The following is a 25,577-nucleotide window of genomic DNA, read 5'->3' as shown; positions in this document are numbered from 1 at the left end:
AGGTTTTTCTCGCCTGAGAACATTTCGTACCCCACGGGGAGGTAGAGGAAGGCGGGGGTGATGAAGGAGAGCGTTGAGCTGGGTTTTCCATCCCGGTGAGGGAGGGGACACGGTGCCCGGTGGGGGAACAAGGCAGCTTTTGTGCAGCAGTGCTGCTGCGGGTTGTTTTCCGCCAGCTTCACTCCTGCCTGCTCTCACCGCCCTCGAGTCTGCTGAAAGATCTGGGACAGATGCCCCGACGTGGACAGAGGGCAATACGTCTCCCTCAAGGGCTCCAGAGCAGAGCAGGATGAGGAGAGGAGCCCTGCTGGGGTACTCTGCTGGGGAGGGTGCTGTGATCCCTAAACCTCCCTTTGGGAGAACGGAGGCGAAGCAATTGCCGTAGCTCAGGAGGGGAATGAAGGATTTGCTGGCATCAGGCAAGGTTTGGAGGCAGCATGGTATCAGCTGAGCACCACTGTGCCCATCCATCCCTTGTGTTGCCACCTCACTGCAAGGATGTCAGAACTGTGCTTTAGGGTCTGATGGTGCGGTTTGGAGCTCAGAGGTCTCCTGTGTGGGCAGACGGCTGCTTGCAAAGGGTGCTTCATTTCATCTGACTTAGTTTTTAAGCATTTATGAAATGGATGGGATTAGCTCATCGAGCTGATGGCCATGCTGGAAAATGTCACAGCACCGAGGAGAGAAAGGGCTGCCAGTTCCTGCAGCAGTGCAAACCAAAAGGCCTGGTGCACTGCTATAGCTGTGGGACTGCTGGGTTGGGCTTGCTCTGCCAGGGTGCAAACAGCTCGTTGGAGGGATTTACTTGCAGAAGCTGTTTCATGCTAAGGCACCTCATTACCTGGCAGTTTCGGCTCCACGGTCATTACAAAGATAGGCAAAGTGCTGTGCCCTGTAGGAGATCTCTAACTGCTGAGCAGAGGAGGAAACTTTTCTTCTGGGAAGGGAAGAAAACCGCAGAGCTTTTTACATCTTCCCTGCAACACCTGGTGCTGGTTAGAGCAATCACCAGGTGGGGAATTACCCTGCTGCACTGCTGGCTGCACTCTGGACTCCTTTGCTCAGATTCCACAGAGCTTTGGACCAGTACAGCCCTATCGCTCGCAGTATCTGAGTGTAACATCCCAGGAGGCCAGCATGCTCCTTGGGATCAGCCTTTTAAATCAGGCTGGCGGCAGACATCCCTATGATGGCTTGAGAACAAAGACTTCTTCCTCGCAGAGCAAACAACACCCAAACTGAGCTCCTCAAAACGTGGCTTCCTCGCAATTTTTTATGCCGTTTCCATCCAACTTGCTCATCCTGTTTCAGAAGGGCTGGGCCTCATAATTAAAAGCTCCACCAATCTTACGTCTGGCAAATGTCATCAATGACCTTATTATGACTTTTCTCCCTCTACTCCTGCTAAGCTTTTATATTTTGTCTGCAGTGAGCACCATGGCACATACAGAAGGCAAAGCACAAAGGCTGCAACTTGAAGTTGACACATGTGACTCCACCACTTCCATTCAGGTAAAAACAATATTCCATTTAGCACTTGCCTTTAAAACCTGCCAGTCTTTCTGTGTCCAGCTCTCTGCACAGGGCAGGCGTAAACAGATACCAGGAAAAATTTGTCCTCTTATTTGTATGCATCCAGAAATGGCTTCTGCTTGGAATGCATTCATCATTAGTAGGTAGATTCAGGTAGGTATGCTTGTCAGTCTTTGTAACAAATATGTGATGAGTGCATTCCATTATGCCAAGCAAATTCAGAGGAATGAACAGGTGGGTATTTGATTTGCGCACAAGCCCAGAAACATTTGGCCATTCAATTTCCTGGCTGCTTAGCACCCAGTTCTGCTGCTTTGCTGCTTTCCTGGGTGCAGCCTTGCTACTGCTGATCAACAGAGGCTTGTTTGTGCCACTGGCTTGAATTTGATGAGGATCTGGCCCGAGGAGATCTGTGACACTGTGTGTGTTTTGGTTTTGACTGCTGGACAGCATGATGAAGCCAGAAGCTGGCACTACCTGGCTTGCAAGGATCTCCCGCAGCAATGTTGAAGGATAAGACTGGCTGCTTCTACAGGAACTCTGGCATCTTTTGTTCCCTTCTTCCATGACTGCAAAGGAAAAACCAATGTAGCTAAGGTGGTACTGGGCCTATAACACCGTCTTTTCCTGCTCCTGGCTAGTGTCAATGAGCACAAACCTCCAACACTCTTCCCCAGTGCAGAAAGAGCTACAAAGAGCAGCAGGAACAGAAGGTTTTTGCACACATCCAGTCTTGCCCAAGCCTCTTTTGTGTAGGTAACCGTGCCCTAGGATTTGAACAAAACACTGTACTTCAAACACTTCTTAGATCTAATACATTCTTTATTTGAAATAAATATAAGAAATTCTGAATATAAAACCTGCCTGTACAAACAAACAAACAAACAAAAAACCCATAAGCTCCCATGCTTTACATTATTATATATTTTTGATAGAGTAAAAAAAAACCAGGAAATTACACAGCTGATTTAATAAAAGAGGTTGGAATGTAGTCACTTTTGCAGAATTGTGGCACTTAAGACATTAAAGACTAAATATAAATATGTCTGACAGCTTCTTTTGGACTTTAAAACAGGACAGAAGGGTGAATGGTGAATGTTCATGCTGATCTTTGGGCTGCTGTGTTTAAACAACCAGACCCTTACACCACTGTGTTTGGTCTCCATGTCAGTAAGAGGCAGCCACCCAAATCTTGTGGCTCAGCTCTCCGAGGTGCAAAACTCAGTTCAACCCAATCCCACTGGGACCAATCAGGCAGTGCCCTACTAAATGCAGGGAAATTATCACTGGGGTCTGAAAACAAATAAGAGCAGATGTGTGATAAAGCAAAACTATGCCTTGAAACACGTAAGTGTATGCAGGAAACGAGTCCATGTGATGCTGGCCTCATTCAGTTCCTTGTCACTTTGCTTGTGTGGTGTTGCTCTCTGCCATGAAAACTCATGCAATTTCAACGGCATGCAGCATTGGCTGCTATTCTGTATTGGGAATTAATACTTAATATCGATCCCTGGTGAACACTAACTGATGAGCTGTGTAACACAGCTGGTAGAAAGGCTATCTTACCTCCTGCTCGGGGGGATCTCTGCCAGAATAGGTCATTAAAACAGGAGGAAGCATTACAAAATTTTGATATGCAGAATAATTAAATCTTTGAAATATAAAAACTCTCTTTAAAAGAAGAAACGTGTTGAAAATGTGCTGTGTCACAGTTAGGACTCAGCCAACAAAAGCAGCAATGGCCAAGACCTGGAGTACTGACTCGAGCCCGTATGTAAAGAGAAGAACAGCATTTAGAATGACATCTGCTTTGAGCACATAAGTTTGCCATATCAGGAAATATACAGATAGAATCATGCTTCCAACTGTTATCACAAGGCTGAGCCCTAATGGAGCCTCTTCTTCTGTCAGGTTACCCTTTGAACCTTGGAGGAAAACAAAAAGCTGATATGAATCTTTGATTTACTGAGACAACACTCAAAAAAAGCTCTATTTGTAACAGTTCAGGGTACGTAGAAATACTGTCCTGAATCAAGGCACAGTCAGTAAATTTAAGAATAAACCCAAAGATTAATGGACAACCCATTTCTTGCTGACTGAGGTTAATCTGAATGCAGAGAAACCAGCTAACACTCCAAGTCAAAAAACCTACCTTTTCTTACTACAGTCCTGAAGCCGCAACCATTCTGATCGCTCAGTCTGACCCTCTCCTTGGCTAAGCATCAGACTTTCCCCCAGCCCCCCTCAGCCCCACATCCAATGGGCAATGTGGCAGCATTTAAGGACATCTAATGCTGATTTTAAAATCTTATAAAATTGAGAGTCTTCTATATACCCAAGTAATCTATTCCTACTTCAAGTTCCTAACGTTGTGAAGAAGCTGCACTTATTCCTTCCTTACATCTTATTTCTGAGCTTGCCTTGGTAGATTTTGCTGTTTAATTACATGAGACTTCAAACTTGCTTTTTACTCATCCATCAGGCTCCAAGCAAATAAATGCAGAAAGCTTTAAGGCAGCAGGCTATGCATTCAGCCCTACAGCAACACAGCTGTGTTCAACAGACCCGCCTTGTGTAAATATCTTAGGAATATTTAGCACAAATTTTAATAGTAATTTTAAACCTTGCTTAAAAGAAAGGACTTTATGAAATTTCAGCTAGCTCTGGATAGAGATAAGTAAGATTCCAAACAGACCCTCTCCATTGTTCTGGCATACTGAAATGAAGATGATAGAAGTGACGTGCCTTTAGAAGAAGTGAAGGGCAAAGCCGTAGTCACGGTGGCAGTCATGGGCTTCTTAGGGCCATCCTTAGTACTACCTGTTCCACAAGGCTCCAGCCATCTGGTTACCATTGTACATTTCTGGAGCAGCTGAAAGGAGCTGTATCGCCTCACTATACAGAAATCTCTGTGTTTCAACATGTTCATTCTCATGAGCCACACTGATGGTAAACAGTGTAGCAGCATTCCAGCTGTCCCATTACACTGCTGCCTGACAGCCCAGCTATTGTCTTCTTATGGCATTATAGATCGTGCTTCATATGACAGCAAATTCTACACAACCCTCTAGCCAAATATATCAACCAGATAAAGTTTAATAACATAAATGAATGAGCCTCCAAAAATCTGCTTGTCTGCTAAACCAACACGTTCTGACACCCAACTCTATTTCAGAATGACGAATGCTTAAAGATTCTATTCCCCCTGAAATGGCACAGTGATAACATGACATACCCAAGTTCAGCCGCAGCGCTTCAAGAACGGCCATGATGAAGAGCAATGCAAGATCGGGAGCCAAAAAACCATCTGGATAACTGAAAATTTGACCTGTAGAATAGCACAGCATAAATAAGCCAGAAGAACACAGTGGGGATACCAGCAAGACACAAGCACCTCATAATCAAGCAGTTTACTTCTGGTTGCAACTTACTTTTATAAATAATCATTGCAAGCGTCACCACGAAGTAAAAGATGTAATAAAACCCATTTATATAAAATAAAATCTGTAAAGGAACAGATGAGAGCTGATAACTGTTGTTAAGGAGTTAGGTGGGATCCATCTCATAAAATAACCAGTTTCTAGTAACCTCAGAATATTCTCTGTGCCTCCTTATACTAAATGATTCAACCATCCCTGGCCTATGGAGTAGGTAACTGGAGACTGCAAACACCAGGAGTGAGGACAGCAGCTTGCTGTTTCACGTTTGGTTTTTATTCCTTTTCAGTTTTATTTTAATTTTGGTTATAGTGGGATATTCATTAGCCTAAGGAAACGAGGGCACGGTGTGCATGCGTGCATTTCCCCTGACAACTTCTGTACCGGTTGGCTGGCATGCTCCGATATATCTAATTCCTCCACATTTTTGAAAACACGTGGCTCTGTGAAGCAGACAAGCCCTATTATTGCCTGCATGATGGGAAGTCTGAGAGCTGAGCTCAGCCTTTGTCATGTGTCTGAGAAAGGCCACAAGCTCAACTTTGAGATGTAAATTTGTAAGATACATTTCCTTAATTCACTGCTCACAAAACAAAGTGTTGCATGAGGCGATATTTAGTTCCAGTTATTTCTGTCAACCTGGCTCTGCTGACAAGGTATTTGAAATCTCCACAATCCTTAACACATCCTCAAAATGCCTCTGAAGGGCAGGGAACATGGCAAATATCGATGTACAAATATGGAGAACTTACAGGCTCAGAATATTCTCACCTGCCGCCATCCTAAGATAAAAAACATGGCAAAGTCATGCTTCTGCTCTGAATTCATCACCTGGGCTCCCCCTGGAGTCAGCCCAGAAGAACACCTTCATAACCAAGCAGTTAAATTGCCAGCCCATCTCTCTCTTTGGCCACGAAAGCCATTTAAATGCCTAAGTTTATATGAGATATCCAACAGATGCCTTCAGGAGGTCACCCTCCCCAATGGGCAAGTACAATTCCTACATAGAAGATACATGCACACTGAAGGCATCACTCCTGAGGCACAGCAGCATGTTATGAATGTAATACAGAAAGCATGAAGGGCATCCTGGGGTTCGCTGCTATATGGGAAAGCTGCAGCATGGCTCAAAGAATCCAAAAAGTTTTGGCCATTCCTATGTATTTTTTAAAATAAAATTATACCAGTTGTTTTTCTTAATCTTCAATTAGACAAAGGAATTTATACAAGGAACTTATCAGTACAGAGTTCATTACTTCGAGCTGCCTCGAGGCATTCTTTATCCTCTCCTCTCTCCTTCTTAGATACTGTCTCTCTAAGTAGGGACTTCATCTCAGGCATCTTTTACAGGAACAACCCATCTGGTTTTTGAAGGGAGCACCCACCCACGCACAGTGAACGCCTTCCAGTTCCCAGAGAATCTCACTGTATTCAAACAGAACCAGGTTTTTGTGTTTTTCCAGTTGAAGGGAGGTGGAACAAAAAATTACTAAATGGGTTCTAAGTATGGAAATCTCTGAAGACAAGGGTGTTTCTTTTAGGAGGCTACTCAGATCATGGGAAAAGATAGAGTGAGAAGAGGAAGCTGCTTTTACTGCCTCTTGTTGGCTGTGCAGCATCAGTTGCCTGTAGTGTGCAGCGTGAACCTTATGTCTGCATGTCCACAAAGCCAATCTGTAGTCTTGCTTCCTAAGGAAATGAGTTAGACAACCAGAAGGTGATGGCCAGCCCTCTGTCAGGCCTGCAGGCTGGGTAAGAGCTTGTGCTTCATGTGGGTGGTGGTGATGGGAGCATCACAGGGTAACAAACACTACAGCAGCACCGTGCAGATTTCAAGAGAAGAGGTGAATCTCTTGCAGCTGGTCTGCCTGAGGATTCCTGCACACGAAGGATGGAAGGCACAAAAAGGATACAATTGATGAAGTTCTTCCTTTCCGTTGAAAAGAGAAAAGAGAGCATAAGATGAGCCTAAATATTTACCAAAAGCACTGCAGCAACATTCTGCCCAGATTTCCTTACCATACGACAGCAACAGCTCACGAAAACACCTGCTAAGTAGCCCTTAACAGCCGCAGCCCCTTCCAGAGGGCGGAAAGCTGCAGGCCCTACGTGGCTGTACCACCGCACTGCCACCAGCATCCCAAGGCCCACTTCCCCTCACAGTCGGGCCCGGTGAATCCCCCGCCAGCCCTAATTAAGGTATTTAGGAACGCAGTGCAAACAGGCACGCCGTGTTACGCTGTGAAATGCCGCTGGTTCCGCGTAGGCGCAACGCTGCACGGCGCTCACCTCTCCGCACAGCCGCCATACCGGCCCCCTCCCCCGCCACCCGCCAGTCCTCCAGCATCCCGGCAGCCCTCGCGTCGCGGCCGTTCGTGCCGCCCCGCCCCTCTCTCTTCGGCTGCGATCGGAGCGCTCGGCCCGGTTCGGTCGCTTTCGGGCGGCTTCGGGCAGTGCCCGTTCGGGAGCCGCCGTTCGGGACGGCGAAGGGGAATTCGGGCGCGCTCGGAAAAGGTTCGGCACATCTCGGCTTTCCTCGCGACCGCCTCACCCGCCTTCGGGCGGGATCGGAAAAGACTCGAGCGGACTCGGGATTCTTCGACCCCGCGGGCCGGACCGCTCGGGGACTCGGCCCTGTTCGGGCGGGCTCGGGAGCTGTCAGGTATCGCTTCGGGCCGCGCCGCCGCGGCCTCGGCCGCGTCCTGCGCTGCGATTGGCCGCCGGCAGGAAGCGCGGGCCCGGCGCCTCGGGACCCGCCGAGCCCCTTCGGTCGAGGCCTGAAAGGACTCGGGACACTTCGGGCCGCATCGGAAACGCTCGGTTCGACCCGGGGAGCGCACTCGGAAACGCTCGGCACCGCTCGGCGGGAGCGCCCGAGCGACCTCGGAGCATCGCCCCCCCCAACCCGGCGGCGCCCGGGGGGGAGCGGCAGGGCTCGGGGCTGCTCGGGCGGGCTGGGCCCCGCTCCCCCCCATCCTGTCCTCGCATGGAGGACGCCGACTCGGCGGCCAAGCGGCTGGGCTTAGCGGAGGCGGTGGCGGCCGCGGTGGCGGCGGCGGCGGCAGAACCCGAGCGGCAGCAACCGCAAGGCTCGGAGGGGAAGGCGGAACGGCGGGAGGAGGTGACGGCCGTGACCGTGATGGCGGCGGACGCCGAGCACATCGAGATGGGCGCCGAACCGCTGCCCAGCGCCGACGAGGCCGCCGCGTTCGCAGGTCAGCGCGGGCCGCACTGCGCATGCGCCGCTCACCTCAGCGCAGCCCGCGCTCCGCGCTGCCCAGGGCCGCCTCAGTGCGGGCAGCGCTGCCTTCGTGCCGCTCGCATCTTTCACCAGCTGCGGCTCGCCCGAAGTCACTGTGGCCCTGTGTGCAAAATTCCCGTTCAAAAGTCATATCAAAACGCAGCCACGCTTTGGTCGCTGGGTCAGGTGTAAGGCGGAGCCTAAAAATGCTCGGAGTTTGTTTTGCTCTTCAGCCTGTTCCCTGCTTTAATAAAAGAGAATGGTTCGAGAATAAATAAATAATTTTCCCCCTTGGTTCATTGCAGGTTAAGCTGTGCTCAACCCAAAGCCTGACAGAACAGTAATATTTGCACTGACTGACATTCAATGAGAAAAAGAGGGAATGTGCTTCTATGGGGTTCACATACTGGGCTCTGCTTCATTTCTGTTTTGCATTCCAGAAGTCACCACAGTGACAGTGGCCAATGTTGGTGCCTCTGCAGACAACGTGTTCACCACATCCGTGGCAAATGCAGCATCCATTTCGGGACACGTGCTGGTAAGTCAGCCTTGGAGCACCACGACTTCATTGGTGTGCACATGAGGTCAGAACATGTGTATGCTGCAAGGCTTTGAGCCACAGAGCCATCAGATGAGACACCTGCAGTGCTTTCCCTTTGTCTTTTCTGTGCCATTCCACCCATGTATGTGCACTCCATCATGGAGCTGACGACCTGGGACATGTAACCTTTCAACGTGGTTGGCTGAAAGCTCAAAAACATACCTGCTAACTAATGGTGTTTTAAGGTACCTTTGAGAGATCTGCAAGAATACTCATTTATTTATTTTTTCCTTTATTTCTTCTGTAGTCTGGAAGAACGGCCCTCCAAATTGGGGACAGCTTGAATACTGAGAAAGCCACTCTCATAGTTGTTCACACAGACGGCAGCATTGTGGAAACCACGGGGCTGAAGGGGCCATCAGCACCCCTCACACCAGGTATATGGCAATCTGAACATCTTTCTCCAGTGGAGTTGCTTCCTCTTCACTTTATTTATGTGGCTGGAAAACAAGAGAAACATCACACACATGACCAGAGTGCATTGTGCACTCTGTCCCCTCTTAACATATTGCTTTCTGTACTTGTTGCGTGCCTTTCTAACTCGCCCCCAAAAGCAGATCGATTCTAATATTGATAATAAAAGCTAGGAGATTAATACCTGGGTTCTTTATAAGGAGCCTTTGAACACGGTTTTGTTTCCATTCAGGCCTTTTGCTGGTATTTAGTTGTGACTGTAGCTGGTCAGCTTCATCACCAAGATTGTTCCCAGCTGCATCGCAGTCCCCGTTTTGCCCACTTGATGGCATAACAAGCCTTTTGTAGGCAATTATGCATTGCACGTTGTCCTCTAGGAAGTCATCCAGCCAGCTGCAGGTTACAGCCTGAGCATTTAATGTGCGTGTTTTCTAACATGCAGATTGCTCTATTTCCAGCCATTTTCAGAATGTTACCTTATGTTATACTTCTTGAGGCTAGCAGGGCAGACCCATGGCTCTAGCTTACATCAAGTATCTGTTCCAAACAATTTTTTTGTGGCATGCTGACCACAGGATGCGTTTGGCCCAGCCAAACTACATGTGAAGATGTTGTCACTGTGCCTTTTGGTTGCTGTCACCTTCTTCTTTTTTTTTTTTTCCCCCAAAGGGCCGCAATCTCCTCCTACCCCTTTAGCAACTGTCCAAGAAAAAACTGGAACCAAGTATAACTGGGACCCATCTGTGTATGACAACGAGCTCCCGGTGAGGTGCCGGAACATCAGTGGGATTCTGTACAAAAACAGACTCGGCTCCGGTAAAAACAGCCTTCTTGTGTGAGGAAGATGGCTCCTTCTTCATTTATTGCACTTTCCTTTTGATCAGATTGCCTTAAAGGGCCAATCATGAAAAAAATAAGGACGTTTTCCTAGTCAACATAGTCCCATGGATATTATCGTTCTCTTCTGTTTTGCCCTTTTGCTTCCTTGTTCTTTATTCAGAGGCTTTTTATCTGTGAAGATACAGCCTGCTGTGCAGTGAGTCTTCCCAATAGTAGGCTGACTCTTCCAATGTTCTTTTTGTGGAACTCTGAGAAGTCCACCCTTGTCTCTACAAAGCTCTGCAGAATCCCTGCTGGATTGGAAAGTAGAGAGCTTGTCTTCTAATGAGCCTCCTTAGCTGTCTTAGCATCTCTCTTCGCTTTTATCTCTGTGGGAAAGCTGAAGAAGCAGTTGCAGAAACTGTCAGCAAGCCTGACTGCATAGCACAGCGTTTGCTTTGTGGAAAGAGAGTTTTCTTCATGACCAGATGGATTAGAAATTTAAGCAAAAATTGTGGAAATTTGTGGTAGTTATCCAAGAAAGACTTATCCTACATGTGAATGAGTAATATTTTCTAGCCTACACTGGCGATGCACAGAATTGGAATTCACTGCATGTACAGTCATTGTCACAGCCAGGCTAAGAAACAGGCATGCTTATCCTTTAGTGATGAGAAGCAGCAGATGAGCAGGTTTGGTAGCTACTATAGATTACTTGCTGTTTTGCTCAGTAATTTCATAGAGTCACAGAATACCTTGAGTTAGAAGGGACCCACCAGGATCGTCGAGTCCAACTTGCCATTTACCAGAGCCTGCAGAGACCCTTCTTGGGGCTGCTCTCTGGTCTTTGCTCCCCACTCTGTACACAGAGCCCAGGCTGCCTTGTTCTAGGAGCAGAATCTGGCACATACACTTGTTAAACTTCATGCAGCTCGTCATTGCCCAGCCCCTGTCAGTATTCTTTAGAAAAATGGAAAAGTAATCCTTAGCCTTTACTAATGCTTTTATTTTTTTCTTCTAATCTTAATACAGGAGGCCGTGGTAGGTGCATTAAGCAAGGGGACAACTGGTATAGCCCCACTGAATTTGAAGCTATGGCAGGACGAGCCAGCAGCAAAGACTGGAAGAGGAGCATTCGCTATGCTGGGAGGCCCTTGCAGTGCCTTATTCACGTAAGGTTACGTTTATTTTCTTCTGACTGCTGGAAGGGGCAGGTTAATTCTGGGCAGATTCTGCCTTGCAGTCTGAGCTGTGTGCAGAGTTGTGTGTGGGGTGAAGGAGAAGCAACTCATTGATTTGGTTGGGGGGAACTGGCCTTTCTTTTGTTGTATAGCCCCCCCACCCCCCCAGAAGGGAATTAGTGTTTATTTCTCCCTGGTGGCTGCCACGATCTTTGAGCAGAGCACATTCCTGCTCTCGCTGCTTTTGGCGCCTGATGTTGAAATTGTAATCTTCCAATTTCAGGATGGGATTTTAAATCCTCACGCTGCCTCTTGTACTTGTGCTGCCTGCTGTGATGACATGACTCTGGTGAGTTGTAGGTTTTATATCCATTAGTTTAAAAACAATTCATCAATCAAGCTGCCGTGGCCATCTGTGAGCAGGTCAGGAGTGTCCTAGAAACACTGACAAGTACTGAGTGTTTCCATATTAGACTCCTTGCTTTTTTCTAAAATGATGCTAGAGTTGTTAAGCAGCAGTGTTTAGCTTCACCTCAAGCACTGTTTTGTACTCTTCTACTGTGAACTGGATGGTTTCCTTGTTGTCTAGACCTGAATCCGCATGCTTCCCATCTTCTTTCACTCTTATTTCTTTTCTTCAATCCCTTGGATCGGGCTTTGCCCAGTTCTTGTCCTTTCATAACAGTGGGAAAAGGCTGAATCTGAGTGCAGCTTTTTTAATCACAGAGGCTTTTTGGTTTGCAGATCCAATAGAAACTTTTTGGTCTATTGTTACAAATCTACTGTGGGAATACTTACTGCTTAATCGTAGCTGCATCTGGAGAGGTTGGAGTGAACTGATATTTCCCTAAGAGGTGCCTCAGCTAATGTCTTTTTCTCTTTTTTTTTTCTTTTCCCCGTAGAGTGGACCTATTCGACTCTTTGTACCATATAAACGACGAAAAAAAGAAAATGAAATGTCTGCAAATCCAGTCAAGAAGGAATCCTCCAAAAATATCACTCTGCTTCCTGCCACAGCTGCTACTACATGTAGGTTCTTTGCTTCTGGTAAAAATGGCCGAGCTGGATATCTTTTTGTCTTATCAGTGGTCAACTGAGAAAAAAGTCTTATCTCTTGGCACTTTCTTTTATATGTCCTTTAATATCTTGTGGGGCCATGTGGTAAGATTTGTGCTATTTCTTGAAATACATGGAAAAACAGATGCTAAGCAACTGTAATGAAATCCATAGTCTGAAAGCCGCTAGTGAAAGAGGCAGAAGGTGATGCTTTCATCTATAAGCTCCTCTCTGGCGTTCAGGACTCGCTTTGTCACTTCATGTTTTTGAAGTCAAACCATCTGTGTGAGAACAAATTAATTTGCAGGCTGGTCCAGCTCACAGGTTCCCTGTTACATTCTTGTCCTCCTGTTCTCATCTCATCATCTGGACGGTAACATTACAAAGTGAGCTGAGGAGGAAGCAACAGGAATACAAAAAAGAACTGAGCAAGCCAAATGTAAGATTAGATTGCTAGCAACAGCGGGAAGAGAAATGCATAAGGATTCTGCAGAGATTTTGTGGCTTCCACCCCCCCAAACAGCTTTAATCTGTACTGTTTTGTTAACATGTGCTGCTGGGGACTACATGCTTGCTTGTGCTAACACTGGGAGAGAGCAGCGCTGCTTGTCTTGTTGGCAGCCACATCTTTCCTCAAAAAGAAATCTGTAGCCTCAGTGTCTTAGAACTGAACTGTTTGTAAAAAGGTTTTTCAGGCTGAGCAGTGCTCCACAGCAGCAACCCGTTAGTGGTGCTGGACTAATCCAGCTTAAAAAGGGTTTTAAACACGTTGGAGCTGCACTGGTACTTTCATCCAGATGTACTCTGTGACTTGTTTCCTGCATTGGTCAAGCACTCTGTATAGATGGACAGTTGAACTTGTCCAGTAAACCAAACTGTCATAGAATTAGCTGTAATCCATGGGGTTTTTGAATTAATTTTCAAGCAGTAAGAACCGTTCTTCTTAAAGTTCTGTAGTGTATTAGGGCCAGTGATGTCTTCAGAAGCTGTGCAAACCTTTTATTCCCATTTTTGATGTTAGTGGCCTTAGGGGGGGATCCAAACTTGGCTACCACAGCCTGTTGACTGATCTGTGAGTTCTGTGACTTTGGGAACAGAGATCTCAGCAGCTAGACAGCTGAGGCCTGAGCAGTGAGTGCTGATTATGAAAGTGCTTCTGCTATTTCCAGTCACCGTGACTCCTTCTGGACAGATCACTACCTCTGGTGCTCTCACCTTTGACCGCACGTCGACGGTGGAAGCCACAGCAATTATCTCAGAGAGTCCGGCCCAGGGGGATGTTTTCACAGGAACCACTGGTAAGGATTGAGCTGCATGCCTGCTTGACATCCATGAGAAGGTAGGAAAAAAGGAAGCCTCTTGTATGCTGCATGAAGGACTTTAATTTTTAAGAACTTACATAGATGCTATACGTAACCTGCTCTCACAAAAGAAGTTTGAATGTCTCGTCCAGATGCTGCAGCTGCTTATGTACACCTCTGTTGATTTCTTCAGTTTTATGGTTATCTCTGTGGGGTTTTTTTGTTTTTTTGTTTTTTTTTTGCTATTTGTTCATCCTAAAATACTGCTCAAAAAAGTGTTTAAATTAAGTGGAAAATGCTGAATAAATGCTAGAAAATAGCAGAATGAATCAAAGAAAACAGAAATGCTTAATGCATAAATTTCAGCTCTTTCAGTCTAATTCCTGTATGTGGCTGTGGGTTCTGCAGGAGCAGCTGAGAAAGCTAGCATTCTCTGAGAATAGTAGCTTGGAGTCCTTCTATCAATGTAAAATAAAGTGTGTGAGGAGGAGACTGGCAATAATCTTTGCAGAAGTCTTGAGATCTGAAAGCAGAGAGAGCTGAAATCAGTGCACAGTTGTTTTGCTTGGTGTCCATGTGACATCCTGCTGCTGTTTCTCATTTGCAACCTCTGGAATTACCATGGAGAATAGGAACCTGAAGAAAATGTGAAAACTAAAAAGCAACCCAAATTGGTGAAAGAAGTTTAAGACATGCCTGAAAGCCGTGCCATGCAGTGATTTGTAACATTGTTGTTCTCCTGCAGTTCAGGATACCAACGTCCAGCAGCCGTGCCGGGTCACTCACCCAGAGCCTCACTACCCAACTTACCAGGACAACTGTCAGATTTCACCTTTCCCTGAAGCAGCGCTGCCGACATCTCATCCCAAAATCGGTATGCTTTGTGTCCGTAGTGCTAGTCACAGTTAGCAGTGCCTGGATTTAGGTGGTAACCTTCTTTTCCAGCAAGAGGTAGAGATTGAGCCAGGAAAATAAACTTTAATTTTTTCCTTATGAGTTTCGCAGTTAAGATTTGGATGAAGAGTTTTTTTTCCCCCATGCTTTAAGCACTCTAAATTGACATATTTACATCGACAATTTTGATTTGTTGGTTCATAGCAGAAAAAACTCTTGTGATCTTGTTTCCTAAATCTTTGCTGCTCGGAAGCTGCCTTTCAGAAGGCTTTTGCTTCAAAGATTTTGTCGCTGCTTGGGTACTGTGGGTGGGTATGTATTTAATCTTCGATCCAAGAAAGCCATCTCCTCGCTTAGATTTAAAGCCAGACTGTAGGAGCCTTTCTGAAAATTTCCATATCTATTTTTGAATCCACTAGCTTAAGGTGGAGGCAGTTTGGAGCAGGTTTGCTGTGCTACTCTTGTGTTCCATGTCAGTTTTCCATGTGTTACTGCTGACACCTGTGCTGGAATGATAGAAGCTGATTAATGAAGGCAGTGGGAGTCTGCCCTGCTGCAGGCAGACTGCAGTAAAAAAAGCAAAGATGATACAAGAAACAATGTGCAAATCAGCCTTTCAGTAGGACAGGATGTGTTGATGATCAGATAGATATCTCTTAAGATGTAATTAAATCACTGTGAACTTAATGATTTTTTCATTTTCTTACTTATACAGAGCAGCACAATGCATTCCTTCTCTGTCCAGAATGCAATCTTGTTGGTTTTAAGCCTCACTCGGCTCTCGATGCTATTAATTAAACATTGGTTATTTTTCATCCGTGAAGCAAAGATCATTATTTTTTCTTGGCTGATACAGCTCTGCTAAAACGAGGAGTCGGAAGTAATTCCTGTTAGATAAGCTATCAAATACTGTGCTGTGATAAATACTCCTCTGAAAATGCAGGAGAGGAAAACATTCTGCAAACAGTTACTGATAAAAGACTGATTTATCTTGACTCATACAGAAGTGCAAATAGTTTGATGACAGTCATGGGAATGGAGCAAAATTACTGTTTTAATTAAGGGCCGTTGAGTGTAGAATATCTGCTCACCTGTATGATGAACCTTCAGTGCTCTCTGAATATTTTGCACATCCCGCACACAGTGACAGTGTTTTTGGACTTATTCCCTCTCCTCTAATCTCTTGTGGATTCTTTCAATTTGCACAAGTATTTATTGCTAAGAGTTTGATTTTGGAAAATCAAAACCAGTAAAGCTGGATGAAATTTGTTCCTGGAATTGTTAACTGATGTGAGCTGAAACTGCATGCTGTTGGAATCCCAGATCCAGGTTTTCTGGTACAGTCTTTGGAAAATGGAGGACTGCAGAGCCACAGAGAGGGGCTCAGGGCTAAGCAAGGAAAGTGTGATTAGGTACCAGGAGAGGAGGTCACATTTTTTCTGGTGGCTTCCTGTTTGGTATACTCAAGCTGTAGTTACTGGCAGGGCCATGGTCGGGGTGTGAAAAAACAAAGGCTGCAACACCTCAGTAGTTTGGGGGTCTTTTAATGTGACTTTTTGTAAGCTTAGGAGAAATACTGCTGGGTTTCTTTAACCTTCACCTTTGTATCTATGTCATTCTAGATGATACAAGAGAAAACAAGTGAAGGAGTCCAAAGAAATTACAGTGGAGGTTTTCTTTTTAGGAACATCTGAACTGGTGGTTTTGGAGACTGCACGTTCATGTCATACATGTAATCTGGAGTATTGATAACTGTCTTGGTTTTATCCCAGTCTTCAGCCATGGTTATTGTAAGATCAGAGTTCAGGAAGTGTTAGGTGTGAACCTTGCAACAAAACAAAACAAAAAAATCACTTTATGGAAATGCAGTGCTCTAATTCTTTGTATTTTATATTCTTTTTTTTGTGCTCAGTGTTGACTCCAATCCCTGCCCTGTCGGTGCCCCCCCAGACCCCCACCAAAGCCATATCCCCATCAGTGGTGAACGGGCTGGAAGTGACGGAACAGCGGAGCTGGCTCTACTTGGAAGAGATGGTCAACTCGCTGCTCAACACGGCACAGCAGCTCAAGTCTCTCATCGAGCAGGCCAAGCAGGCCAGTTCCTCCTTCCGTGAGGCTGCTGTCACACAAGCCAAGATTCAAGCTGATGTGGAGAGAAAAGAGGTAATTATGCCGCTGGAGGTGAGACGGGGCATCTTTTTGGTAGAATGTTGGAGGTCTTTTCCAATCGATTCTGTGATTTTATGGGTTGTACCTCACTTTTTTTTCCACTGGGTAACCCTCTGGTAACCCTTATAAATTGTTTCTTAATGTCTTGAGAGCAGAGAAAAAGGTAAGTTATTCCCACAGTAGGAAAAGGAGTAGAGTACCTGGGAATCCAGCAGCTGTGGGTAGCAGTAATATCAGTTGTTCGTTGTTACAAGTCCTGAGCTCTGCTATCAGACATTCATACCTTTAGGAGGCATGATTTACCATGTGTCCTGCTATCGGGAAGATCATGAGCGTTCAGCCCTGCAGCGGCTGCTTTCATTCTCTCAAGTGAGCAGGGCTATCAAATAGGCTTTTGATGGCCTGAAGAGGCAGCGAAGTAATAAGAACAGCAAGCTGTGGAGTTTATTGGGAAGATTACCAGCAAAATTTAGAGCTGTCCCACTGAGCACTGTGCAAGCGAAGCTGATCTATCTTGTGTCCAGTGATAAGTAAGACTGCAAGGCCAGCTGGCATGATGAGAATGTTGGCTTTTACCCAGCAGCTCTTCTACTCTGTAGGGAATTATCTGCCAGGTCTGCCCTGTTCTCCCTGCTTTTCTCCTTTTTTAATGCATGGTAGAGTCCCTGGGTTCCTCTTAACACCTCACTCCATGCACTGCTGAATGCATTCTCATTCTCACACAGATCCCCAGCTGCTGCTGTGTTTTTGGGAGAGGCTGGAGAAGGGCAATGTACTGTGAGACTCCTGCCCTTGTTGATAGCTAATGAACTCCTTTTCTGTGCACCACACTATTTGCTGTTACATTATTGCTAATGTCAGCTTTCCACTGAATTCATAGCAGGAGTGTGCAGCAAGAGGCCTTGAAGAAATGTGTGTGGGAAGATTTTGCTGAAAACCCTACGACATTCCCTGCAGCAGCTTTGATATTCTTTGCCACGTTGTCACTGCTAAACTCTTCTGTACGCTGCATCCTTGATGTGCAGGAGTTTGAGACTCTGGGAGTCTCGTTCTCCCTTGCCTTCAGTCTGGATAGAGTGGTTATTCATGCTGCTGTCCAGATTTGGGCTGCGAAAAGCTCTGTAGATCGTGGACAAAAATTGGACAGCTTTGACATTTTATAGATAGACATCTTACTTTGTTTAACTTTACTCTCTGCTCTTCCAGTTTACATGCTGTCATCTTCTCTGTTTATCCTTTCAGAGCTTTCTTGAAACAGTGTTTCAGAGTCCATTCTTCTCACCCTCTGATCCAAATCCAGCTTACTTCAGTGTGTATCTTCTTGTCTCAGGAATAGGACTTAAAATCACTCCTCAGTATTGATCTTTAAGTGCTGACTTCACAAGGCAGGGATGAGCACGTGCTTATTTCTGGAGGAAGTCCTTTTCCCTGCAACTATTGAATTCCTAATTACTCTCTTCACGAGTCTTACCACTCCTATTTTGTAATGGGTTCCCCCTTGGTCACAGCGTTATTTTTCAAAATGTCCAAATAATAGTTTTCAAGCTTGCTGCTGTGTGCCAGCAGCTGGGCAATCCTGCAGATAGCTATTCTAATCCATTCCAGTGTGTTCCATGTTTTTTGAAAAATGAGTTTCTGGGTACACACCTGGCATTGCAAGCAGTTACAGTAAATGCTGAATGATCTCCTGTCTGCTTTTGTGTTGGTCAGAGTTGTTTTTCCAATTTTGTGAATGCTTCCATGGTTTGTAACATAAGTCTCTTTTCCTTTTTGTCTCTGGTCCAGCCACTTCTTTTGTCTTTTAAGTTGTATGAGGGGCGGAAAGAGGTGTCACCCTACTTTGTGGTGTTGCTGATTTTTCTTGGACCCATTTAATATGCAATTGTGCCAGTATGTTCCTACAAATTTAGAATTGAAAGGTTGTGTGGTTATATCTGAGCTGCAGAGCAAAGGCTTTACAACAGATTAAATTATAATAGAGCTGTAGACTCAGCTCTTCCTGGAAGAGTGACTGCATACAGAGCAGGATTAATGAAATCTGTTAGTGGGAGCAAGCTTGTTCCCAACTGTATACACAAACTTCAATGCCATGACTTCAAATAATATGTATGTTTGGTTTTCACATCAGTGCAGACAGTCAGCATCCTGTTTCTTGAGGATATTGAGTTGAAGAGCTTTTGATCCTGTAACTGTCTACATTCCCTTCCTGCTAAGGAACGATGCCTTCTGGCAGAAGAGCGAGGCAGAGGGCTCAGGACAGCACAGCCTTTACCTGCCCTTCAGAGAAAGTGGCCCCAAGTTGTACTCTCTAATGATAGCATTAGGTGCTTGTGGGAGTTACAGAGCTCTGAAAGGTAAGAGATAAGCTTTTTCCCCAAGCTTTCCTAGAGCAGAAGAGGCATTTGTGCTGCCTGCAGACTTTTGTCATTACCTGTGAAGTCAAAGAGCAGGTATCACTCTTTCATCCTGCTCCCACTTTCTAATGGTGTTATCCAGGACTGTTCAGTGGGGTATTAGAAACATTCCCCTTTTCTACAAGATTTTAAAGGTGAAAATGCCAACATCAGAGTGTAGCTGCGACAGGAAGAGGATTTGCTAAAAGTAGCAAATGAGAACCATAATAAATTATAAGTGCAGCATAATTTAGAAGCATCAACAGTCACATTTCTTTCTTAAGATGGCTTGTCTAATTAATTTTGCAGATTTATTGCATTTCCAAATGCATTGTTCTACCTAGAGACAGCATCTTCAAAGCAACAGAGGTGCTGAGTTGGGAAGCTTTGAGTATTTAGGGTTGGGCTGCACAGAAGTGGAATATAAAAGCCTGTCTTTGTATAAGATTAGAAAAAATATCCAAAAATACACTTGTCAGATGTAAAAGAATTGAAGACATGAGATGTTGCAATTTGGAACTCCCCACATGTGCTCTATTACTATTTTTTGTCCTTTCTAATTTCTGTATGTAACATAACAAAGGATCAGGGTAGGGTCTCTGGGTAAAAGAAGTTGTAGAAAGGCACCAACTAGTAAAGTCCTTGAAATATGTACAATTTGCAACCCCAAAATCTACAGTTCCAGCATTTGTGAGAATATCTCCTTTGCGATCATTTCTTTTAAACTAGAACTGTTCCTGGAGCCTAAGGAAGAGGCTGAAAAGATGTTTCACGTTGTATGTGCTATCTGCAGCATCTCATGTGACTCTTGATGATGACAGCTCCTTAATTAACGAGCAGAGCCCTCACAGAGTTGGTTCAGACACGAAACGGACTCTGTTTGGGAAATGTGGATGCCATAAACCTTGTGCTTTCAGTGAGTAAATATGCAGCTGGTGCTCAGCCTGTGTGTGGCTTTGTGCTGGCAAGGACACCAAGTGTGTCCATCAGTAACATCGATGTTATTTGGAAGTTTTGAGGAGTGATGTTCTAAAAGAAAACCAAGCCATAAGCTCTCCAGCTCAGTTTATCTAAAATGCATCATTACACAAAATTGAAATATCAAAATACTTGTAGGCTTTATAGAATTGCAACATTTTGCATGGGATTCACTAAGTACAGCTGCTGTGTCAGAACTCTGCACAGCTGTTCAGAGAGAGCTCTCCTCTGTTGTAATTAAATAGCTTGTAGATGAGGATATTGGATCCTTTGGCTTCTGCTGGGATTTTGGCTTTACTGCAATTCTTAATCAAGGGAGAAGAAAACAATTAGGAAGAGGGTGTATATGGCAAGAAAGGCATAGGGTCTCTTGGAAAAGATGTTCGACCACATGTAGAATTGGGCCCAAAGGAGCAGAGTAAAGACTGTACTTTACACAAAGATCTTTGGAAATGTCATTTCTTCTGAGAGTGCATTAAGCTGTTGTTTGTATCAGATAAACTTCAGAAGGGGGATAACACATGAACCCACCAAGTTCTGTGCTGTAGGACACAGCTGGAGGATGCAGATCTTCAGTATAAAGATAAAAAAAATCAAGTTTGAAATCTGACAAGTGTTTTAATTGCAATTGTCATCTTGTTGTGATGCAGTGATGCCTACGCAGCCCTGTCCATTTGAAAACAAGGTGGAAGATTATATCTGTTAACAGCTGGGCCATCTGAATTATTTTTTTAGACAGATTAGAACAGTTCAGGGCTGGAGAGTATGAAATTAATCTAAAAAGGATCGGGCACTTAAGAAAAGTAGTTCTAGTAAGCAAGTAATGACATGTCCTCCAAAGCAGCAGTGGAAATGGTTGAGAGCTGGAGCTCATCAGTTTGCTGGAGATGGTTTTGCAAGAAATCTGTGTGTGTCTGGCTTGATTGTCTCTGTTCCCACTCCTTCCCCTTCTCCACAGTTTCTCAACTAAGTGAGTGATTTGCACTGTGGGCCAGGCAGAACCAGGGGGCTCAGAGACAAAAAGGAGGCAGAAGGGAGTTATGTTTCCGTCAGCAAGATTTAGAGACCCAGAGCAGAGCTGAAGGGGGTGCCGTGGATCTGACAAGCACAGGGGATGGCTGGACTTCCACTCGGCTTCCCTTCTCTTTTGCAATCCCACTGGAAAACAGGATAAGACACACTTATGGAGGATGCAGTGGACTCTGGAGCTGTGGCAGCTCTCAGAGCTGGAATTCTGCATCTACCGCCCAGTAACTATCTCAGTGCAGGTGTCACAGAGGGGCTGAGATTGCAGGGTATATTTACGCAGAGATTTTCAAGAAATGCTATCTCACAGTGCTTTGGCATCTGTACATACACTCTCCTCACCAAAAAGAAGTTTAAAAACACTGTACAGTGCATGTGCTGTCTTGCTAATAAGCTTGATTTGCCTATTTGTCTAATCATGGTAGAACCAGATCATAGCTCCTGCACCAGACAGCAAGAGGTTTCCCTGTCTCCTGGAGAGCATTTTTATCTCAACTTTAAGTGATGGTAACAAAAAGGTTCTCAAGGTTGTGATTTCACAGGAGAATAAATACTGAGATGTCAGGTCATGGAGGCACTTAAATTAAGCCTTTCATCTCCTTACATGTTGGGTCATATCACTCCTTGATAAACCTGCTTTGCCTGAAGGTGAGGGTTTGTTTTTTTCCTTACTTTCTAACTGTTCCTCATGGAGTTTAAATCAGGTTTAGCATGTAACAAAATCGGGGCTAGTTTTGCATCCCTTTGTTTGAGCACTTTGCTTCTCATCAGCAGTGGCTGTTGAGCATGGCAGGACAAGGTGCAGGAGCACTGAGCTGGACTTGATTTGCAGCACACTCAGAATGACTTTAAAATTCACCTTCAGAGGGCTGTTTAATGAATAAACTGTCTGAAAACCTATCATCTTTTTTTTAAAAGGAAGAATAGTCATTATGCTTGATGTTGTTTTTGAAGTCTTAGCTGTGTTAATTTTGTCTTCATTTTTTTCTCCTAACCCAATCTCATACCTTCTGGGCTGTTCCACTCCACAGGATTCTCCCATGCCTGTTGGTGGATCAGGATCACAAGGCTCGACTCGTAACTTTGCCCAGGAGGATGGCACGTGCCCTATTTCCTTGGCATTTTCCATGGGTTTCCTTTGCTAACTTGTCACTGTCTCTTGTGGGATGCAGTTCCTTGTACACAGTGAAGCCACATGTCTTAAGATTGGATGGAGTAAGGTTTGAATAAATGTACTTAATTGACAGTTTGTCAGCCTGTTACGCCTGGCTTCTTCACCCGACTCCGCACTATGACACACAGTCCCTCTCCTGTAAGGGAGGAGTGAGGTTCCCTTTGGTCCTCACAGAACTGCATGAACCCTCCATACAGACCTCACTTTTCAAGCCCTTGTTGCATACTCTGGCTGTGAAATGACACGTTTGCTGTGTTTTTTCCTTGCAGCAATATCAGAACCAGTTATTTCAGCAAACAGAAGATGTGGATGGGAAAACAGAAATCATCATCAAGGTAAGCTCTGGTTGAGTTGTGTTTTATGAGGAGTCCTTTGTCTTGTTGCATTTAAAGGTCCAGAAATCGTATATTCTGTGGCTGGCCTCATCTTCTGAGCCTTCCCTCTGTTCTAACAAAGTGTGTCCTATTTCCACGTTTTCACCCCCCCTTGTGGCCCTCTGGAAAGGTTAGTCAGTCTGAGGCACCTCCAAGTAATGGCAATGCAACACCAACTGGTAGGTATCACTGCAGTGTATTAGGAATCTTTTTTCCTTTTTGCCCTGTAAGCTGGGTTTCAAGCCCTGTTTTGGTAGCCTCGATTTATGGCTGAACATCAGGAACACAACTGCGGTTCAGTCACACCACCTGCTAACTGTAGGTACCCTGATGTGCTGTGAGCCAGCGGTGTGATGAGCTTGGTGCTGATCGGGGCGCCGATGGCTGGATTGGTAGTGCTCAGGAGAAGAACGAGTCTGCAGCACTGAGTTGTGCTTGTGTTGGGCACTGCACTGATGGTGCTTCCTGTGCCAGACTAGCTCTGATGTGCTAATAATGTGTCAGTAACTTAATGAGCTGGGAACGGAATGTTCTGCAGCGTACTTATTTTTGTGATAACTCAGCAAGATCTCCACCTAACGATACAGGCTATGTTAATTGATGTCACCAGTGTAAGATTAAATTGCTAGGCACAGAAGCATCCTTTAAAAACCAGGTGTGATTTTCAATCTCCGTATGCTACCTCGTACTCTGGGCTTAAGTCTCGTGCTCCTGTTACAGTCTTCTTACTTTTACTCCTCTGCCTTCTGCTTCACTGCAGTCACCCCTCCATTGTTGTTCCCTCTGATGTGATCCCTTTGCTTCTTGTTTTCACTGCAGTCGTGCGTTAACTGTGGCCGTGAGGCAATGAATGAGTGCACCGGATGCCATAAAGTCAACTACTGCTCCACTTTCTGTCAGCGGAAGGTATAAGAATGTCTTTGAGTTGCAGAGGGAACACGTGACACTGGGGTCAGCCTGCACGCAGGCTGAGGGCACAGCGCAGACAGGAACATGCTGTGGAGTAGGGGGTCACTGTCTGTGAGCCAGGGTACAGTGCTGGGGTGGGTCAAACAGGTAAGGAATGGCCCCAAATCTGCACACACCTTCTGAAAGAGGATGTCAAAGAGTGAGTACAATCAGCAGCGAGGCATGGACGCCTCACCGTGGAAACTGTGGGGTGAGCTTGGTGGGAGTGTTGTACAAGCTCTCCTAGCTGCTCCCTGGAAGCTGCATGCTCCTCAGTACCTTTGATCCTGTGCCACTGTAGCTGCAGTTCTCTTGTTCTTCAACTTATTATTTGTACTGGTATGGATGATAGGATGAATTGAGCACACTGAGACAAACTGTATAGCTTTAAAATGGGAGGTGGAAACAGGTATGAAGAGGAAGCTGCAAGGCTTTGTGTTTCTTATAGGTTCCGTACAAAGACTCTTGGCACCTCTTGCTTTAGAAGAGAGGATAATCTGGTTTAGCTACAGCCTCTGCGATCTGTCCAGGTTCATTCTTTGTCAACTGAATGGAGCACCTGAAGAATTTTGACTGTTTCTTTGGCCTATAGCAGAGCGTAATGATGGCCGTCCCTGCACAGCAGGAAGGCTAAAATTTCAGAAGAATGAATGATTGCTTCTTGCAGATAAATGACAAAATCTGCCCACTGTCCCCAAGCATCTCAAAGACAGTAATTTCACCCCATTGTTCTGTCAGTATGAAACGTGCTGGGAAATGTCACCAAGTGGTCATGTGCTGGTCTCCCTCTGAGGCAGCTTATTACTGTTCCATGAAGATTCAGCTTTTAAAGGGAGCTTACATAAGAGAGGCAGAGGAACTTCTTACAAAGGCAGATAGTGATAAGAAAGGAGGGTTGGTTTTAAACTAAAAGAGGGGAGATAAAGGTTAGATGTGAGGAGGAAATTCTTTACTCGTTGGGCAGTGAGGCCCTTGCATGAGCTACCCAGAGAAGCTGTGGGTGCCCCATCTCTGGGCTGTTTCTTCATGGCCTCTCCATCTGCTCTTCCCTGCAGGACTGGAAGGAGCACCAGCACATCTGTGGTGATGCCAACGCGGTGACAGTACAGGCTGATGATGTGCATGTCGCGGACAATGTGATGGAGAAAGTCTCTGTCTGAACACACCTACCTCTGACCCCATGGCGCAGCCGGCTGGATCGGCGGCCTGAGGCAAACGGTCTGTCCTTTACGAGCAAACTCATTTCTGAAAGACTTTTTCATACTGTGACAATGTTTGCCTACTTCCAGTCCTACTGCAAACCTCTGGATAACGCAGAGACTGAGAAATCCGGCTGGAGGAGGCGAACAGCAGCCTCCCATCCGGGAGCCTCCTCCAGCTTGAGGAAACTTAGATTTTGCCAGACTGAAATCTCCACTGTGTGGATAACAACAACCTCATCGTCTCTCTTGAGATGGATTAAGAATAGTTGCTGCAATTAGATTTGCTGTTGTTCTGTTTTCCCCATGCCTCCCTACCTCTTATTTGAAAAAAGGAATGATCCCTCATTTGGTTTATTTAATTGCCTTGGAAAAGTACAAACTCTTAATTTGCCTTTGGAAGAACTTTGTTTTGTTTTGTTTATCTGTGTTCCCTCTGTGCTGGAGAAATTTGGAGCACACTGGAGCTTCTGCACTTGAATACAACTGAAAAATCACATCTTGTTCAATAAAATGTGATGAAGGCACGTGGACAAATGCAGCATGTGAGGGGTGCTTCTGCAGAGAGGTGTTGGCTCTTAGTCTTTGCAGAACATCAGTGTGGATGTGATATGGCAGTGGGGAGGAGCAGATCTCAGCCCGGCAGCATGCCCTGACTGCAGCGCCAAAATTCGGGCAACCCCCAAGTAAGAAAGAGTGCACAGAGAGTTCTGGCCTCTCACTGCTGCTTAGTAGCTCCTAATTAAAACAGTGGTGAGCATTAAGATCTTATTGGCTTTATTCACTACTCCAAAATGCTTTAATTAATAACATGCTGCTTTGATAACTTAGGCTATGGT

General features: G+C 45.4%; 2 protein-coding genes across 4 annotated transcripts; one reads left to right on the top strand and one right to left on the bottom strand.

Annotated features, from left to right (window-relative positions):
• Window positions 1-2,334: 2,334 nt before the first annotated feature.
• Window positions 2,335-7,454, bottom strand: TMEM80 (transmembrane protein 80). Its single transcript, XM_085226093.1, has 5 exons — window positions 7,260-7,454; window positions 6,884-6,900; window positions 4,965-5,058; window positions 4,769-4,861; window positions 2,335-3,458 (listed from the first exon to the last, which is right to left on the bottom strand). The coding sequence occupies exons 1-5, from the start codon at window positions 7,315-7,317 to the stop codon at window positions 3,253-3,255; spliced, it is 468 nt and encodes a 155-aa protein (XP_085082219.1). The 5' UTR covers window positions 7,318-7,454; the 3' UTR covers window positions 2,335-3,252.
• A 502-nt stretch (window positions 7,455-7,956) lies between these two features.
• On the top strand, window positions 7,957-25,275 carry DEAF1 (DEAF1 transcription factor). Of its 3 annotated transcripts, XR_793523.4 has the most exons (14): window positions 7,957-8,185; window positions 8,652-8,749; window positions 9,060-9,189; window positions 9,896-10,042; window positions 11,078-11,217; window positions 11,510-11,575; window positions 12,129-12,255; window positions 13,452-13,580; window positions 14,329-14,457; window positions 16,390-16,640; window positions 19,769-19,955; window positions 22,487-22,552; window positions 23,411-23,497; window positions 24,595-24,664. XR_793523.4 is itself a non-coding variant. In XM_010710832.4 (13 exons), exons 1-13 carry the CDS (start codon window positions 7,957-7,959, stop codon window positions 24,697-24,699), a joined length of 1,704 nt encoding a protein of 567 aa, XP_010709134.2. In that variant the 3' UTR covers window positions 24,700-25,275. The 3 variants fall into 3 exon arrangements, 2 of the variants coding, with proteins under 2 accessions (XP_010709134.2, XP_031409277.2); XM_010710832.4 differs by lacking the exon at window positions 19,769-19,955 and having other exon boundaries at window positions 24,595-25,275; XM_031553417.2 differs by lacking the exons at window positions 23,411-23,497; window positions 24,595-24,664 and having other exon boundaries at window positions 22,075-22,552.
• The last annotated feature ends 302 nt before the right edge of the window (window positions 25,276-25,577 follow it).

This window comes from Meleagris gallopavo, chromosome 5 (genome assembly GCF_905368555.1).
Source record: "Meleagris gallopavo chromosome 5, MGAL_WU_HG_1.1, whole genome shotgun sequence".
NCBI classification, from domain to species: Eukaryota; Metazoa; Chordata; class Aves; order Galliformes; family Phasianidae; genus Meleagris; species Meleagris gallopavo.
The sequence above is the reverse complement of the archived record's forward strand: the minus strand, read 5'-3'. Positions and strand labels throughout refer to the sequence as shown.

What these genes read in the sequence shown, in the direction of transcription:
- DEAF1 (XM_010710832.4), top strand. Translation starts at nt 7,957, where the DNA reads ATGGAGGACGCCGACTCGGCGGCCAAGCGGCTGGGCTTAGCGGAGGCG. An exon ending in ATCAGCACCCCTCACACCAG is followed by an intron (nt 9,190 to 9,895) that starts GTATATGGCAAT and finishes TTTCCCCCAAAG; the next exon opens with GGCCGCAATCTCCTCCTACC. An exon ending in TGCCACAGCTGCTACTACAT is followed by an intron (nt 12,256 to 13,451) that starts GTAGGTTCTTTG and finishes TGCTATTTCCAG; the next exon opens with TCACCGTGACTCCTTCTGGA.
- TMEM80 (XM_085226093.1), bottom strand. Translation starts at nt 7,317, where the DNA reads ATGCTGGAGGACTGGCGGGTGGCGGGGGAGGGGGCCGGTATGGCGGCT. An exon ending in TGCAATGATTATTTATAAAA is followed by an intron (nt 4,862 to 4,964) that starts GTAAGTTGCAAC and finishes GCTATTCTACAG; the next exon opens with GTCAAATTTTCAGTTATCCA. An exon ending in AGCGCTGCGGCTGAACTTGG is followed by an intron (nt 3,459 to 4,768) that starts GTATGTCATGTT and finishes TTTTCCTCCAAG; the next exon opens with GTTCAAAGGGTAACCTGACA.